General features: G+C 51.6%; 1 protein-coding gene and 1 long non-coding RNA gene across 3 annotated transcripts in view; one reads left to right on the top strand and one right to left on the bottom strand.

Annotated features, from left to right (window-relative positions):
• The first annotated feature begins 2,569 nt into the window (after nucleotides 1-2,569).
• TYSND1 (trypsin like peroxisomal matrix peptidase 1) lies at nucleotides 2,570-10,473 on the top strand. 2 transcript variants are annotated; one of them, XM_081074247.1, is made up of 4 exons: nucleotides 2,570-3,874; nucleotides 5,578-5,708; nucleotides 6,750-6,935; nucleotides 9,584-10,473. In XM_081074247.1, the coding sequence occupies exons 1-4, from the start codon at nucleotides 2,709-2,711 to the stop codon at nucleotides 9,799-9,801; spliced, it is 1,701 nt and encodes a 566-aa protein (XP_080930373.1). In that variant the 5' UTR covers nucleotides 2,570-2,708; the 3' UTR covers nucleotides 9,802-10,473. The 2 variants fall into 2 exon arrangements, with proteins under 2 accessions (XP_080930373.1, XP_080930374.1); XM_081074248.1 differs by having other exon boundaries at nucleotides 6,750-6,838; nucleotides 9,584-10,472.
• LOC308508064 overlaps nucleotides 8,210-12,791 on the bottom strand; it is a 6,230-nt gene continuing 1,648 nt past the window's right edge. Inside the window, exons 3-4 of the long non-coding RNA XR_013994985.1 lie at nucleotides 9,631-9,803; nucleotides 8,210-9,338 (exon numbers count right to left, since the gene is read on the bottom strand). This is a non-coding gene — a long non-coding RNA (uncharacterized lncRNA). The remainder of the gene's footprint in view (nucleotides 9,339-9,630; nucleotides 9,804-12,791) is intronic.

The raw sequence follows: 12,791 nt of genomic DNA, 5'->3' as shown, positions 1-12,791 counted from the left end.
AAATCTAGCTAAAGGTGAAAGAATTCGGTAGTTAACTTTCATACTTTTAATTTCCTTTGGCTAAAGGTAACCCATACTTCTCTATCCAGAGACATGAGAAGTATGATTGCTTCAGTGTTAGTTTTTCTTGTTTGTGTTTTTTCCCTAATCACTTTGTGGCAAGCTAGAAAATTATGGATTCTATGCAGGGCAGCTCTTTGTGAAAGTGGTTTGTCTTGGCCACTGGAGAAAGAGGGGGATTGAAAAGTCCAGCAGCACCAGTCTATTTCTTGCCCCACAGGAAACACTGTTCTTATAATACGATAGTGGAAAGAAGCTGCTGTGAGGAGCTTGACTCCTAACAGTGAGGATCAGAGCTTTTTGTACAGGAACTCCCATGAATTGAGACTTCATTCTGTTTTATCAGAGTGCATATATGTCCTATTTCAGGAAAAATAAAACAGTCATTTACAAAAGAAAGTCAATCTGTATCCTAAGCATTTTAATAAAAAGTTCAAACAAACTTGCTGTCTTGCTTTTTTTTTTTTTTGGCATTTGTTTTGAGTTTGAACATATCAAAACATTTGTTATGTGGGAAAAGCAAAAATTTTTCCTTACTTATGGGGAGAAATATGTGTAATGGGTGTGAGAGACTTAAAATTTGCTACCAGAAAAAAAACAAACGTCTGGGCCAATTCACATATTCCACTAGAAGTAATAAATTTAGTACTGTTTGAGAGCCTTGGTGGTCATCTCTGTGACAGGTTGGACATGGCAGACTTTTGAACAAAATCATATTAATATGCTAGCAAGGACTGGATCCAGTTTGGTTGTGTTTCACTCATCATTTTGTACAAAATTGGAGAGATCCATTTGAATGCTACATTTGGCAAAATACAGGAAGGAATGAAACCTGTGCTTGTGCATTATGAGCTTGTAGGAGGGCAGGTACTTTTTGACTATTAAAGTTACTGGAGGCCATCTGTGGTTGAGACTAATATCCATGTTACTATAAAAGGAGGCCATAGGTTTTACGATGTTCATAGGTGTTTGAGTTGGAGTGGAACAGGAGACTTAAAGGCTGAGTCAATGAGCCCAACACTCCAGGGGTCCCACCTTGGCTGTTGGCCGAGACTGAATTATGATGCGCCATTAACAGAAAACCCTGACATATAACAATTCATGCTGGAGGCTTGAGTGTCTTTAAGGGAGAATCACTGGACTCTAGAAAGAAACTCTTAATTACTAGGGAATTGGGAAAGTTGAGAGATTTTCCGGTGCTCAAGCCATCTTCTGTGTCACAGAACCAAAAAAAGACAGTGCTTGCTACAGGACTGCTAGTTTCAGTCCTGCCTCATATTAAAATGGATTATTCCCCTTTCTTAAACAGGTTTGTTACTGGGAGCACTGGGAGCATTGCCCAGTGTTGTGCTGGGGATATACCAACAGCATTCGTTTTATTCAAAAATTTGAGGTGGAAAAGTGGTATAATTTTAGTTATTTTTCATTAAGTTGACATAAATATGTCCTAATAATCACATTAAAAATTAATGTGTATTTTAGTGATATGTCTAGCTTGTGGTGACTGGAGAAATCCTGAAGCCCCCCCCCCCCCCGCCCCCTCCCCACACACACTTATTCATGTTCCTCTGTCCTCAAGGATACTTCTTTGGGAAAATAGCGATGCTTTATGTTAGCTTAAATCATGATGACAAACTGTAGTTTGTGGGCCAAAGCTGGCCTGCTGCCTGATTTTTTTATGGCCTGTGAGAAAAAAAATGCTATTTCGTGACATGAAAGTTGTATGAAATTCGAATTTTAGTGCCAATAAATAAAGTTTTGTTGCAACACAGCCACCCCGTTCCTTTAGCTTTTACATGCTACAGCTGCAGAGTTGAGTATTTGAGACAATGCATGGCCCACAAAACCTGAACTACACTGGCCCTTTACAGAAACAACGTTTGACCCCTGACCTAGATAAATCCTGGGTGGTCATTATGTGAAATGTGCATACTACAAAATATAGCCTTGTATAATTAAAAATTTGTACTTCAACCATTGCTCATAGTCAATTTTAAAGGGCAATTTTATTTGGAGCACATCCAGTTTCCGTGGGATTTGTCGTATTAGGCTTTGGCATCAAAAGACCCGAGATGTAGTCTGTGAGCCCCACGCCCCCTAGTGGATTGCTGCAGTGTTCAGAATACTGAATTGGCCAAGGATTTCCTTGCCGTCTGATCCCGTCAGAGGTCGAATGTCACCTACACCCGGGCAGCTGCTGACAGGTGCTGTCATGGCCCTGGGCAAGTCTAGCCACGTCAGCGCTCATTTCCATTCCCTTTCCTGCAGCCCAACAAACCGAGAAGAGACTAGGCTCCGAAGGACCCGCCCCCTGCCTTCCCCCCAGTCTCCCGGTAAAGCCGCACGCCTGTCACTCTCCCGGGCCTGTGCGACCGCTTGGTCCTCTACGCTGCCCACAGGTGGCAGGAACCAACGGAGGAGAAATGAGGGTCAGCGTCAGCAGCCAATCAGGGCTCGGCCCCAGGCCCAGCCAATTGGGCTGGGTCTGTGGGTTTAGCCAATCGGGTCCGATGAGGAAGACCTGAGTAAGCGCCTGCGTCTCTCGCTTGTAGCTCTGGGTGGCGCTCGGTGGGGTCCGCCGGTCTCCGGCTGGGTTCCTCGCTCGCTCCCTGCTTCTCCGGGAGACCCAGGCACACCGTCCCGGAGCCATGGGGCGGCAGTGGGGGCCAGCCATGAGGGTGGCCGAGCAGACGGGCTGCGTGGTGAGCGCCTCCCGGGCCGGGCAGCCCGAGGCGGGCTCGTGGAGCTGCAGCGGAGTGATCCTGAGCCGCAGACCGGGCCTGGTGCTGTGCCACGGGGGCATCTTCACCCCGTTCCTGCGGGCGGGAAGCGGGGCGCTGACCGCAGCCGGCGCTGCCTTCCTGCCCGGCGACAGTTGCTGCGAAGACCTGCGCCTGCACGTGCAGTGGGGCCCAACGGCCGCGAGTCCCGTGGGCCGCCCGGAACGGGGCCGCCCCGCGCTGTGCACGCCCCAGTGCGCCGGCCTGGAGTCCGGCCCGCTGGCCGGGCACCGCGAGCCGCCCCTGCAGCTCCCGCACCCCGCCGAGCTGCTGCTGCTGTTGAGCTGCCCAGCATTCCGGGCCCACTTCGCGCACCTCTTCGGGAGCGAGACAGCAGAGCAGTGGCGCTTCGCGAGCACCGCGCCGGACGCCGAAGTGTCGGAGGACGAGGAGGAGGATCAGCTGAGAGCGCTGGGCTGGTTCGCGCTGCTGCGAGTGCGGCCCGTCCCGGAGGAAGAGGCGGATGAGCGCGGGCCGAGATTGGCCGTGGCGCCTCTGGGGGCCGTGCCCAAGGGCGCACCGCTGCTGGCCTGTTGCTCCCCGTTCGGCGCTTTCTGCCCCGACATCTTTCTCAACACGCTGAGCCGCGGCGTGCTCAGCAACGCGACCGGCCCGCTGCTGCTCACGGATGCGCGCTGCCTGCCTGGCACCGAGGGCGGCGGCGTGTTCGCGGCGCGGCCCCCGGGGGTGCTGGTGGCGCTGGTGGCGGCGCCCCTCTGCTGGAAGTCCCGCGAGTGGGTGGGCCTCACGCTGCTCTGCGCTGCCGCCCCTCTCCTCCGCGCCGCGCGTACCGCGCTTGGCCGCCTGCGCCCCTGTGCCGCTTCCCTGGCGGCCCTCCTGCCGCCGGAGGTGGGCGCCCCATGGGGCCTGCCCCTCCGAGACCCCGGGCCCCCGTGGGCAGCCGCGGCTGTGCTGGTGGAATGTGGCACTGTCTGGGGCTCCGGAGTGGTCGTGGCGCCCCGCCTAGTGGTGACCTGCCGGCATGTGGCCCCCCGCGAGGCGTCCAGAGTTCTGGTGCGCCCCACCACCTCCAAGTAAGGCCCGCGAAACTGCTCCCACTCTACTCCCTTACCAGGTCTGAGAGACGGCTCCTAGGGATCAGGTCTTAGTCCTTAGGACTACGGAGGCCTTCGGGCCTCCCGCTGGTGCTTTGGTGGTGTAGTGGGAAGAGATCTGGGACCCTCCCCTCGTCCTTGGCTCCCAGAACCCCAGGACGGGGTTCTGGGCCTCCTGGCAGGGGCTGAATGACGCTTGGGCAATATGCCACCCAACTCTGAGTTTGGGAACTGGGGGGCTTCCCTGCATAGGTCTCTCCCAGTCTGGTGTCCTTCTGGGCAACTTCTGTCTCATAGCCCTGCACCCTCTCACCACTAGGCCCTTTGAATGGAAACTTCCTGACCCTACCCCCAACTCCAAGTGGCAGCAAAGTCCCAGGGGCCCAGGATGCTGTCCTTCTGGGATAATGAGTTGGGCCTGTTTGTCTTATTTACCTCATAGATCTTAACCAGAGCTTCCCTTCGAGATCCAAATTACAGATGTGGGGTTCCACCTAATTACAATGTGGGAGTGGAGCCCAGGCAGACAGATAGGGTGTGAAAATCTTTGGGTGACCCTGGTGGGCAGTCTGGTTGGGACTTTGGACAGTCATTTGTTCCCCGTCTGAAGAGGGCACTCTAGTCCTCCTTTACTTCCACTGGCTCTGACAGTGGCTTTGGCTTCCTGGCTTGCTTTTCTAGTACATGTTCGATTTCCTGTGTAGGCCTGAGAGCTTGACTTAAGCCAGAGCAAAGCAGGGTGGCACCTTGGAATTAGTCCTGATGTTCTCCTGTCCCTGCCTCAATCTAGCCTCCCAGTCCAGGCTTTTCAAAATCTATTGCATTTCCAAGGTTAAGCCAGCCCAGCTTTGTCACGGAGGTCCCCAGTGGCAGCCGACAGGATAGCCATGACTTTATAGGGAAGACTGACGATGACCATTTCCCTGGGTGTATAATCCCGATTCCTCACCCTCCCGCCCCACCCCACTCTTGCTCCTGAGAAAATCAACAGGTCTGCTGGAAGCAACCACTGCAGAGTGTGTAGCAGGAAGCCCCTCTGTGATCTTGGGCAAGTCACTTATCTGTCCAAGTTGCCTTGCCCTGAGTTGACGTGTAAAGTCTTGGAACAGACCCTGGCACATAGTAAGTGCTATAGAAGTGCTGGCATTTATGTAAACCAGGACCCAGAGGGATGAAGTCATATCATGCCTGCCCCACCAACAGACAGGATTGTCAAATGAGGCAGTGAAGGAAAACGCTGCTCATGTTTGCTCGGCTTCTAGCACTTACTATGTGATGTCGGGAAAGTTACTCAACCTCTCTGGGTCTCAAGTGCACCGTCTAAAATGGAGATAATACCAGTGCCTAGTTCATACGGCTGTTGCGGGGACTAAATGAATGGTGTCCACAGAATGTTAACACCAGGCCTGGCCGCCGTGCTCACTAAATATCAGGTGTTTATGACCATGGTGACATGCAGGAAGCTTTGCAGAGAGGTAGTCTACAGTTGGTAAAGCATTTTTGGAAATACCCCAGAATGGTTAAATGACAAGCCAAGAGTTACCAGCCTGGTAGGTTTCAGGGTTGACAACACATCTATTAACTCTCAAGTCCATGACTTTTACTGTCACTCGTCCCTTTGCTTCTTCCCTGTGCGAAAGGGTCCGAAAGCTAGCTTGTCATTTTGTTTCCCTTGCTCCCAGGAGTGCCAAGATCTGGGGACATGTAGTGTTCGCCACTCGGGAGACATCTCCCTATGACATAGCGGTGGTGAGCCTGGAGGAGGACCTGGAGGGTGTCCCCATACCTGTGCCCACTGAGCATTTCCACAAAGGTAAAGGACAGAGGGTCTTCTGATCTGGGGTGGGCCTTGGGGAGGGGAGTCAGTATTGGGCACTCAGGCACTGCAGATCAGGGGCCAGTCTCCCAGGCCAGCTCCCTTCCCCACGCATACTGGACTGATGAGTCAGGGTGGCGTGGAGCTGCCATGAAATCCTGGCTCCAGTGCTTTGGCCGTGGATGGTATTGGAGGCTTCCCTGCTTCTGCCCAGCATGTCTAAGGTGCGGGGGTGGGGGTGGCGGCAGGTGGGATCCCTGGTGAAGGATAAGCACGCCTCTCCTGAGGCCCTGTGCCAGTGTAGTGGGAGATGCTGGGCCTTGGGGGCTCCTCATAACCCTGCAGGCTGGGCAGAGGGGTGTTGCTCCAGTGGCATGATTTGAGATGATTTGTGATGCCGCCACAGGAGTCCCAGAGGTCTCATTTTGTGCCTGCAGTGTCATATAACTGCGAAGAGCACAAGCTCTCTGAGCTGGCATCTCTTCTGCCACTTACTAACCCTGTGTCCCTGGACAGGCAGCTTACTGTTCTCTGCCTCAGTTTCCACATCTGTCTACTAGGGATAGCTCCCTACTCCTGGGTGTTAGGAGGCAGGGGTGAAGCACTCAGCCCTAGGCCCCTGAGCATTCAAAGCACTGGGTTAAAGGAAGGTTCTGTAGTCATCACCATTTTTTTTCACCAAGGGATTTCTTAGTCCCAGGAGTAGATAGATGGATGTTAATTCTACAAACATTTATTGAACACCTAGCTAGGTGCTAGGAACCCCCCAAAAGTGCCCCATCTATCAGGGGACATAGGGCTGGGGAACGGGCTGATGCTGAGGAGAAGGGGTTGAGCAGGTGCAGGGCTGGGAGCTCAGTGGAGGTCCTGGCCTCTAACTGTGGGGACCTGGGGAAGGTTCCTGAAGGCCGGAGTACCCGAGCAGAAACTTGAGGGGCAGACTTTGGAACTTTAGAGAGGACAGGAATAGGGTTGGAGAGGGTGAGTCTTGCCTGACAGGAGGCCTCCCAGCTTCCCCCTCCTTCCCTCCTCTGGCAGGCGAAGCCGTCAGCGTGGCGGGCTTCGGCATCTTCGGCCAGGCTTGCGGGCCGTCGGTGACCTCAGGCATCCTGTCTGCTGTGGTGCAGGTGGGTGAAACCCCAGTGATGCTGCAGACCACGTGTGCCGTGCATGGTGGCTCCAGTGGGGGACCCCTCTTCTCCACCTGCTCGGGTGACCTCCTGGGTAAGCAGCTGCTTGGCCCTCTCCCCGCTTCCCCCCGCCAGAGCCTCGGGACCTTCTAGCGAGCGCTCAGTGTCCAGCCCTGGGGCCACCCTCTATCTGGGAAGATGGCGTTCTTACGCCCAGGAAAGAGTTAGCCAAGGTTTTCAGGCTGTTCTGCTCCTGAGGGTGGAAAGGGACAGATGCTGAACTGTGAGGGAAAAGGTCTGGGTTCTGGTCCTTTCTCTGCCACTAAGCCTCTTTGTGACCTTAGGTAAATCACTTAATCTCACTCAGTCTGTGAACCTCAAGAGTTGGATGAGTCCAAGCCTACAGAGCCTGGGCAGGTAAAGGGAAGGAACGAGTGAGTGAAGACAGCAGGGAGTGGGGGGGGTCAAAGGTGAACTGGGGGGAACCCTACTGAGCTCCGGTGTCGTTGCCACATTATGAAGGAATGTGGGCCTAAGACTGGCTCATCTCCGATTTTTCACAAGAAGCTGTGAACCTTTTTGTGTGTGTGTATGGTGGGTAAATCTTTCCATTTTTAAAGTTTGGTAACTAAGTTAGGTGGGTTATTTTTTTTTTTTTAACAATCCGTTTATCTATTTTTAAGAAAAGCCAACATGAGTCCACATGGATACCTCCCACTGCAGGCCAACACACAGGGTCCATGTGCTCTGCCCCTTTTCTCGTTTCTGACTGCTTGCCCCCACAGCGAGAGCTGGCTCTCACAGGAGACAATAGGTGGCTTATTTCTGCAATCGTAGTATGCAAATAAAGTTAACTATGATTTCTTAAAACGTGTAGACAGATAAGTAGATACAGAAATATATATGTATGCATGAATATATATATACATATATATACACATATACATATACATTATATACATATACATTATATACATATACATATACATATACATATACATATACATATACATATATATATATATATATATATATATATCCCAGCTCTGTTGTGAGACTCCCCAGTTGCAATGAATACACCAAGAGCCCAGATCTTGCTTTCTAAGAGCAATTCTCTAGTAAAAAGAACCGGAAACTGGTTGACTCCAAGACTGGGACAGGGAAAATCCACGATGAGCCTGAAGTACCTTGCGGTACTGGAAAGGTAGGAAATCCTAACAACGACAAAATGATGGGGCACGTCAAATGTTGAAAGAACCAGAGCTGACTTGAAGGAACTCCCATTGGAACAACTTGCGCAACAAAACAAGTATCAGTAGTGTTGGATTATAACCCAAAGGAAAAAATGAATATCCATGAGTCCACAGTGCTATAAATAAATAACCGAATAAATTTTTAAATGGAGACAAGCAACAGCTCTTCCTTACAGAAGATTTCCAATTAATAAATGCAAAAGAAATGAGGGAAATAGAAATAGTCTCTATTGGTTCACCACAGTATGAATTGTTGCAAACAGGATCCGCTGATGTATGTTAAAATCCTGGGCAAACAGGATATTTGCCTTACCCTAAACTACCTAGTACGTTACAAAGGGGAAAATAGTAAGTCTACAGCAGAGAAACCTGGCAGATACCACCTTAGCGGAGTGATGAAGGTTAACATCACAAGTAATGGTTATAGACATCATACGGCTCCTAACAGGACGCACTGAGAAGGATTCGTTGCTTCTCAATAATGTGTAAACCTCAGTCTTATGAGAAAACATCAGGGAGCCCCAAACTGAGGGACAGTCTACAAAATAACTGCACCTGTATTCTTCAAAGTGCCAAGGCTTCATGAAAGATAAGGACAGACTGTGGAACTGACCCAGGTGGGAAGAGGCTTAGGAGAGGTGACAACTAAATGCCATGTGGAATCTTGGAATGCCTTCTGGAACAGAAAGAACACCAATGGAAACTGGTGAAATCCAAATGAGATCTGTGCTTTAGTGAATAGCATTATACCAAGGTGAATTTCTATTCAAGATGTTTAATAGAAAGGAAAGGTGAATGAAGGATGTACAGGAACTCTACTATTTTGGCAAGGCTTCTGTAAGTCTAAAATTGTCTTTACAACTACATGTGGGGTGGCCAATTGGCTCAGTTGGTTAGAGCGCAGTGTTCATCTCGTAACACCAAGGTCGCCAGTTCGATTCCCACATGGGCAAGTGAGCTGCTCCCTCCACAACTAGGTTGAAAACAACGATTTGACATGGAGCTGATGGGAACAGTGGGAAAAAAAACACTGTTCCCCAATATTTCCCAATAAAAATGTTTTAAAAAGTACATGCATACACATGCACACACATACATGCACTACGCAGGCCAAACAGAAAGTGTCTGTGGGTCTGATGTATTCATCCGCTCACTTGTTGAGTGCCTCCTCTGTGCTGGGCACTGTTCTTGGTCTGTGGAGTCTGCACAAACAAAGCAAAAGTTGTGCCCTCCTGGACCTGACCCTAGTTGGAGAGAGAAAACAAAAATAAGTGAAACACTGTTAGATATTGATGGTGTGAGGGACAAAGTAAAGCTGGGAAGGGGGCCCAGGGTGTGGGCCGCTGGTGTCTCTGAAGGGAAGCCTTGCGTCTGGGGGCTCCAAGCCCCCAACAAGCCTAGGGCTTCCAGGACGGAGATAGGCCTCCCTTCCCATCCATCCGTCTGCCTCCTGGCTCACACCCTCTTTTCCTCTCTGACTCCTCAACAGGCATTGTTGCGAGCAACACCCGGGATAATAACACAGGGGCCACCTACCCACACCTGAACTTCAGCATTCCGATCACAGTGCTCCAGCCGGCCCTGCAGCAGTATAGTCAGACGGGCGACCTGGGCAGCCTCCGGGAGCTGGACCATGTCTCCGAGCCAGTGAGGGTGGTGTGGCGGCTGCAGCAGCCCCTGGCAGAGGCCCCACGGAGCAAGCTCTGAGGCTGTCACCCCCCGGAGAGAAGGGCGACCGTTTTATGCCATGGGAAGTGCTGAGGCGATGGTAGCCTCCGGATCCTGACATGGCACGCCCCAACTGGTGACTTCCATCACCACCCCCCTCATTTGGTTCTGGAGTCTGGATCAGACTTCCCAGCCCCATGAGTCTCCAAGCCAGTTGCCCATTTTGGGGTGCTTTCTTCAGCCCCCACCTCTCTCTGCCCCCAGCACTAGACTCAGCTCTGTTAGTCCCCACCTGGGGAGCCCAGCACAACTGCAGACCAACGCTGGCTGGGAGGCAGCCGCTGTGTCTGTTCCCTGTCTCCTGACGGCCACTGGCTGCCTGGAGCAGTTTCTTCACTGGGGCTTTGGCTCCTCTCTGCTCGCTGTCAGAACTGGGCTGACAGAGCCCTGGGACTTCCTCAGAAAACCTCGGCAGAGGCCCTGCTCTGAAGACCAGAGACAAAGGAAAGGAGCGTCTCCCTGTTCTGCCAGACCTACGGGGAGACAGCTCCCGAAAATCAGGTCTGCTGTGTCTTCCTATGTCGGTGTCACTGAACTGCAGGGGCACTCTGACAGTGCCTTCATTTTCTAACCCATACAGTGGGTCTCAGGGATCTTGAGGGGTAGAGTGTGTTTGGGGTTTGGGAATAAACAGGACCTCTATAACTTGTACATAGCAGATTCTTTGTTTTCCTTTGTGTTTTGAGAGTTGAATCCGGAAGAGGCAAGCACCAGGCCCAGAGACAGACCTTTTCCATCCCACTTGCTCGGTGCGGTTTGATCTCCTAGGATACTGTCGTGTCAGACTGGTCCTGCTAGCGGGCCGCGGTGTCAGTCAGCACTGGGTGTGCTCATAGATCCCAGAAGTGGTGTGGACTTGGCCTGGCACAAGTGTTTCCGGAGTACCCGGGCTGTGCCCAGGCCTGCGGTAGGCCCTGGGGCGGGTGGGAGTTGGGGAGTTCAAAGGTGAAGGAGGCCAAGTCAGCCCCGATGAGCAGACAACCCTGCAAGTCAGGAACATGGGAGCCCTCAAGAAATGATTGTTAAGTCATTGACAGGTGGAATGCCATTTGGGACTGGCAGGGGTGGGGGGTGGGGGGCCTAATTCTAAATACAGAGAATCCCTAGGAGGACTTTGTGTCTAACTTCTTGTAGAGTGCCGACTCGGGGCACCGTAGAACACCCTGTGATGGTTGTTTCCCCCTGTATGGATTAAGAATGGGTCCAGACAGCAGTTAGCCTGAGAGAAGTGCCACGGTAAATTAATGGTAGTAGGGGGTGAGGGCTGAGGCCTGACTTTGCTGGGAGGGGTTGGGGGAGGGTTTATTTGAGCACATATGGATACCAAGTAGCTCAGGCTATTAGGGGGAGACCAGTGTGTCACCCGTTAGTATGAAGGGCAGGGCAGCCTTGTCCTGCTCGGATGGAAGATTGTCCAGGGGCCCAGGGAGGGGGGATCGGGCAAGGCTTCATCAAGAGGACTTGAGCTGAACCCTGAAAGGGGAGTAGGTGTTTACCAAATGGACTGGAAACAGGGACAACCTGTGTTTCAGGTTGAGAGCAGTGGGAGCTGGTATAAAGACGTGTGAATATACATTCCTGTTCTGGAAGTACTAAGTGGAGAGAAAATTAGAAAGGAGCAGGTCTGGAGGCTGGAGAACCAGTTGCAATGGCCCTGGCGAGGGAGAAGCCACCTGAGGCTGGTCTGTCTGGCTGAGCTCATGTCTGACAGCCAGCAATACTTCCTCCTCTTAGATCCTGTGCTGTTAGACAATCTGCCTGCCATCCCTAATAATCGTTAAAATTCCGTAGAACCTCCAATGTTTCAGCATCCAAACCCTACCTTCCACTACCTCTGGCCCCTGGAAATTCAAAGACAGAAGTTCTTTGTTAGGCAAGAAGCCCTGATGCTCCGTCCCAAAGCTAAGGGCACAGTTGAGTGGAAAGACGAGTGACGTGGGGTGAGCTGCCTGGGACAGGGCGCGAGAGTGGTTGCACTGAGACCTTCTTCCCTCTCTTGGATCAAGGTGTCCTCTGTTTGCCAAGAAGGTGTTGTGTTGAATGTCAGACACCATTCCTGATTTTTGTGGTTTGGGGCAAGTCCTTGGAGATGGGCCACACCAGCTTTGACGTGCCGCGCCCCAAGCCTGCTGGGCCACCACATGCCTCTCCTCCCTCCCGGTTTCAGGTTTATGCTGCAATTTTTAGGGTCCTGCCCCTTGTACCCTGCTTATTGGAATCCTCTTCCTCTATCCAGGCCCAGCGCCTCTGAGAAGGCTTCCTGGACCTTCCGAAGCCCCAAGGCCGTCTCCCGTCCCTGGGCAGGCTGTAGTGCTCTCTCTATTCACCTCTCTGCCTCCCACAAGGCCAGGGCATGTGCCCAGTAAATTTCCAATGCTTGCTTGACTCATAGTTGAGGCTCTGCTTTGCCCACTCTGTGACCTCCAGCCAGTTGGGAATGATGCCCTGTTGCGGGGTTTCCTGGCTTTAGGGTCAAGGCCCAGCTCTGCTTTACTAGCTGTGTGATTTTGCCTAAGTTCTTAGCCTTGAGCCTCAGTTTCCTCATCTGTGATATAGAGATTAATAAAACTCACCTTGGGGGACCTGTGTGAAAAGTACATTTGAGGAGCTATCCAAAGCACTTAATTTGTGTTCAATAAATATTAGTTATTATTTTTCTAAGAGTACTGGTAGGATTGTTTTATCAGAAATGCATCATTCTGGTTGCCAGGGGTTGGAGGGAGGGAGGAAAGAGGAGTGACTACTGATGAGTATGAGGTTTCTTTTTGGAGGGATGAAAATGTCCTGGAGTTAGATAATGGTGATGGTTGCACAACCTTCTCATCACCGATTGTACACTTTAAAAGAGTGAATTTTGTGGTATATGAATTATATTTTAATTAAAAAAAAATCATTTAAGCCAGCATTAGTGAACTCTTAGGCAACCAAGTGCTGTCAGTCCCAGATGCTGGGGACCCAAACAAAGCCCA

Source organism: Rhinolophus hipposideros (genome assembly GCF_964194185.1).
Source record: "Rhinolophus hipposideros genome assembly, chromosome: 15".
Classification (NCBI taxonomy): domain Eukaryota; kingdom Metazoa; phylum Chordata; class Mammalia; order Chiroptera; family Rhinolophidae; genus Rhinolophus; species Rhinolophus hipposideros.
The sequence above is the reverse complement of the archived record's forward strand: the minus strand, read 5'-3'. Positions and strand labels throughout refer to the sequence as shown.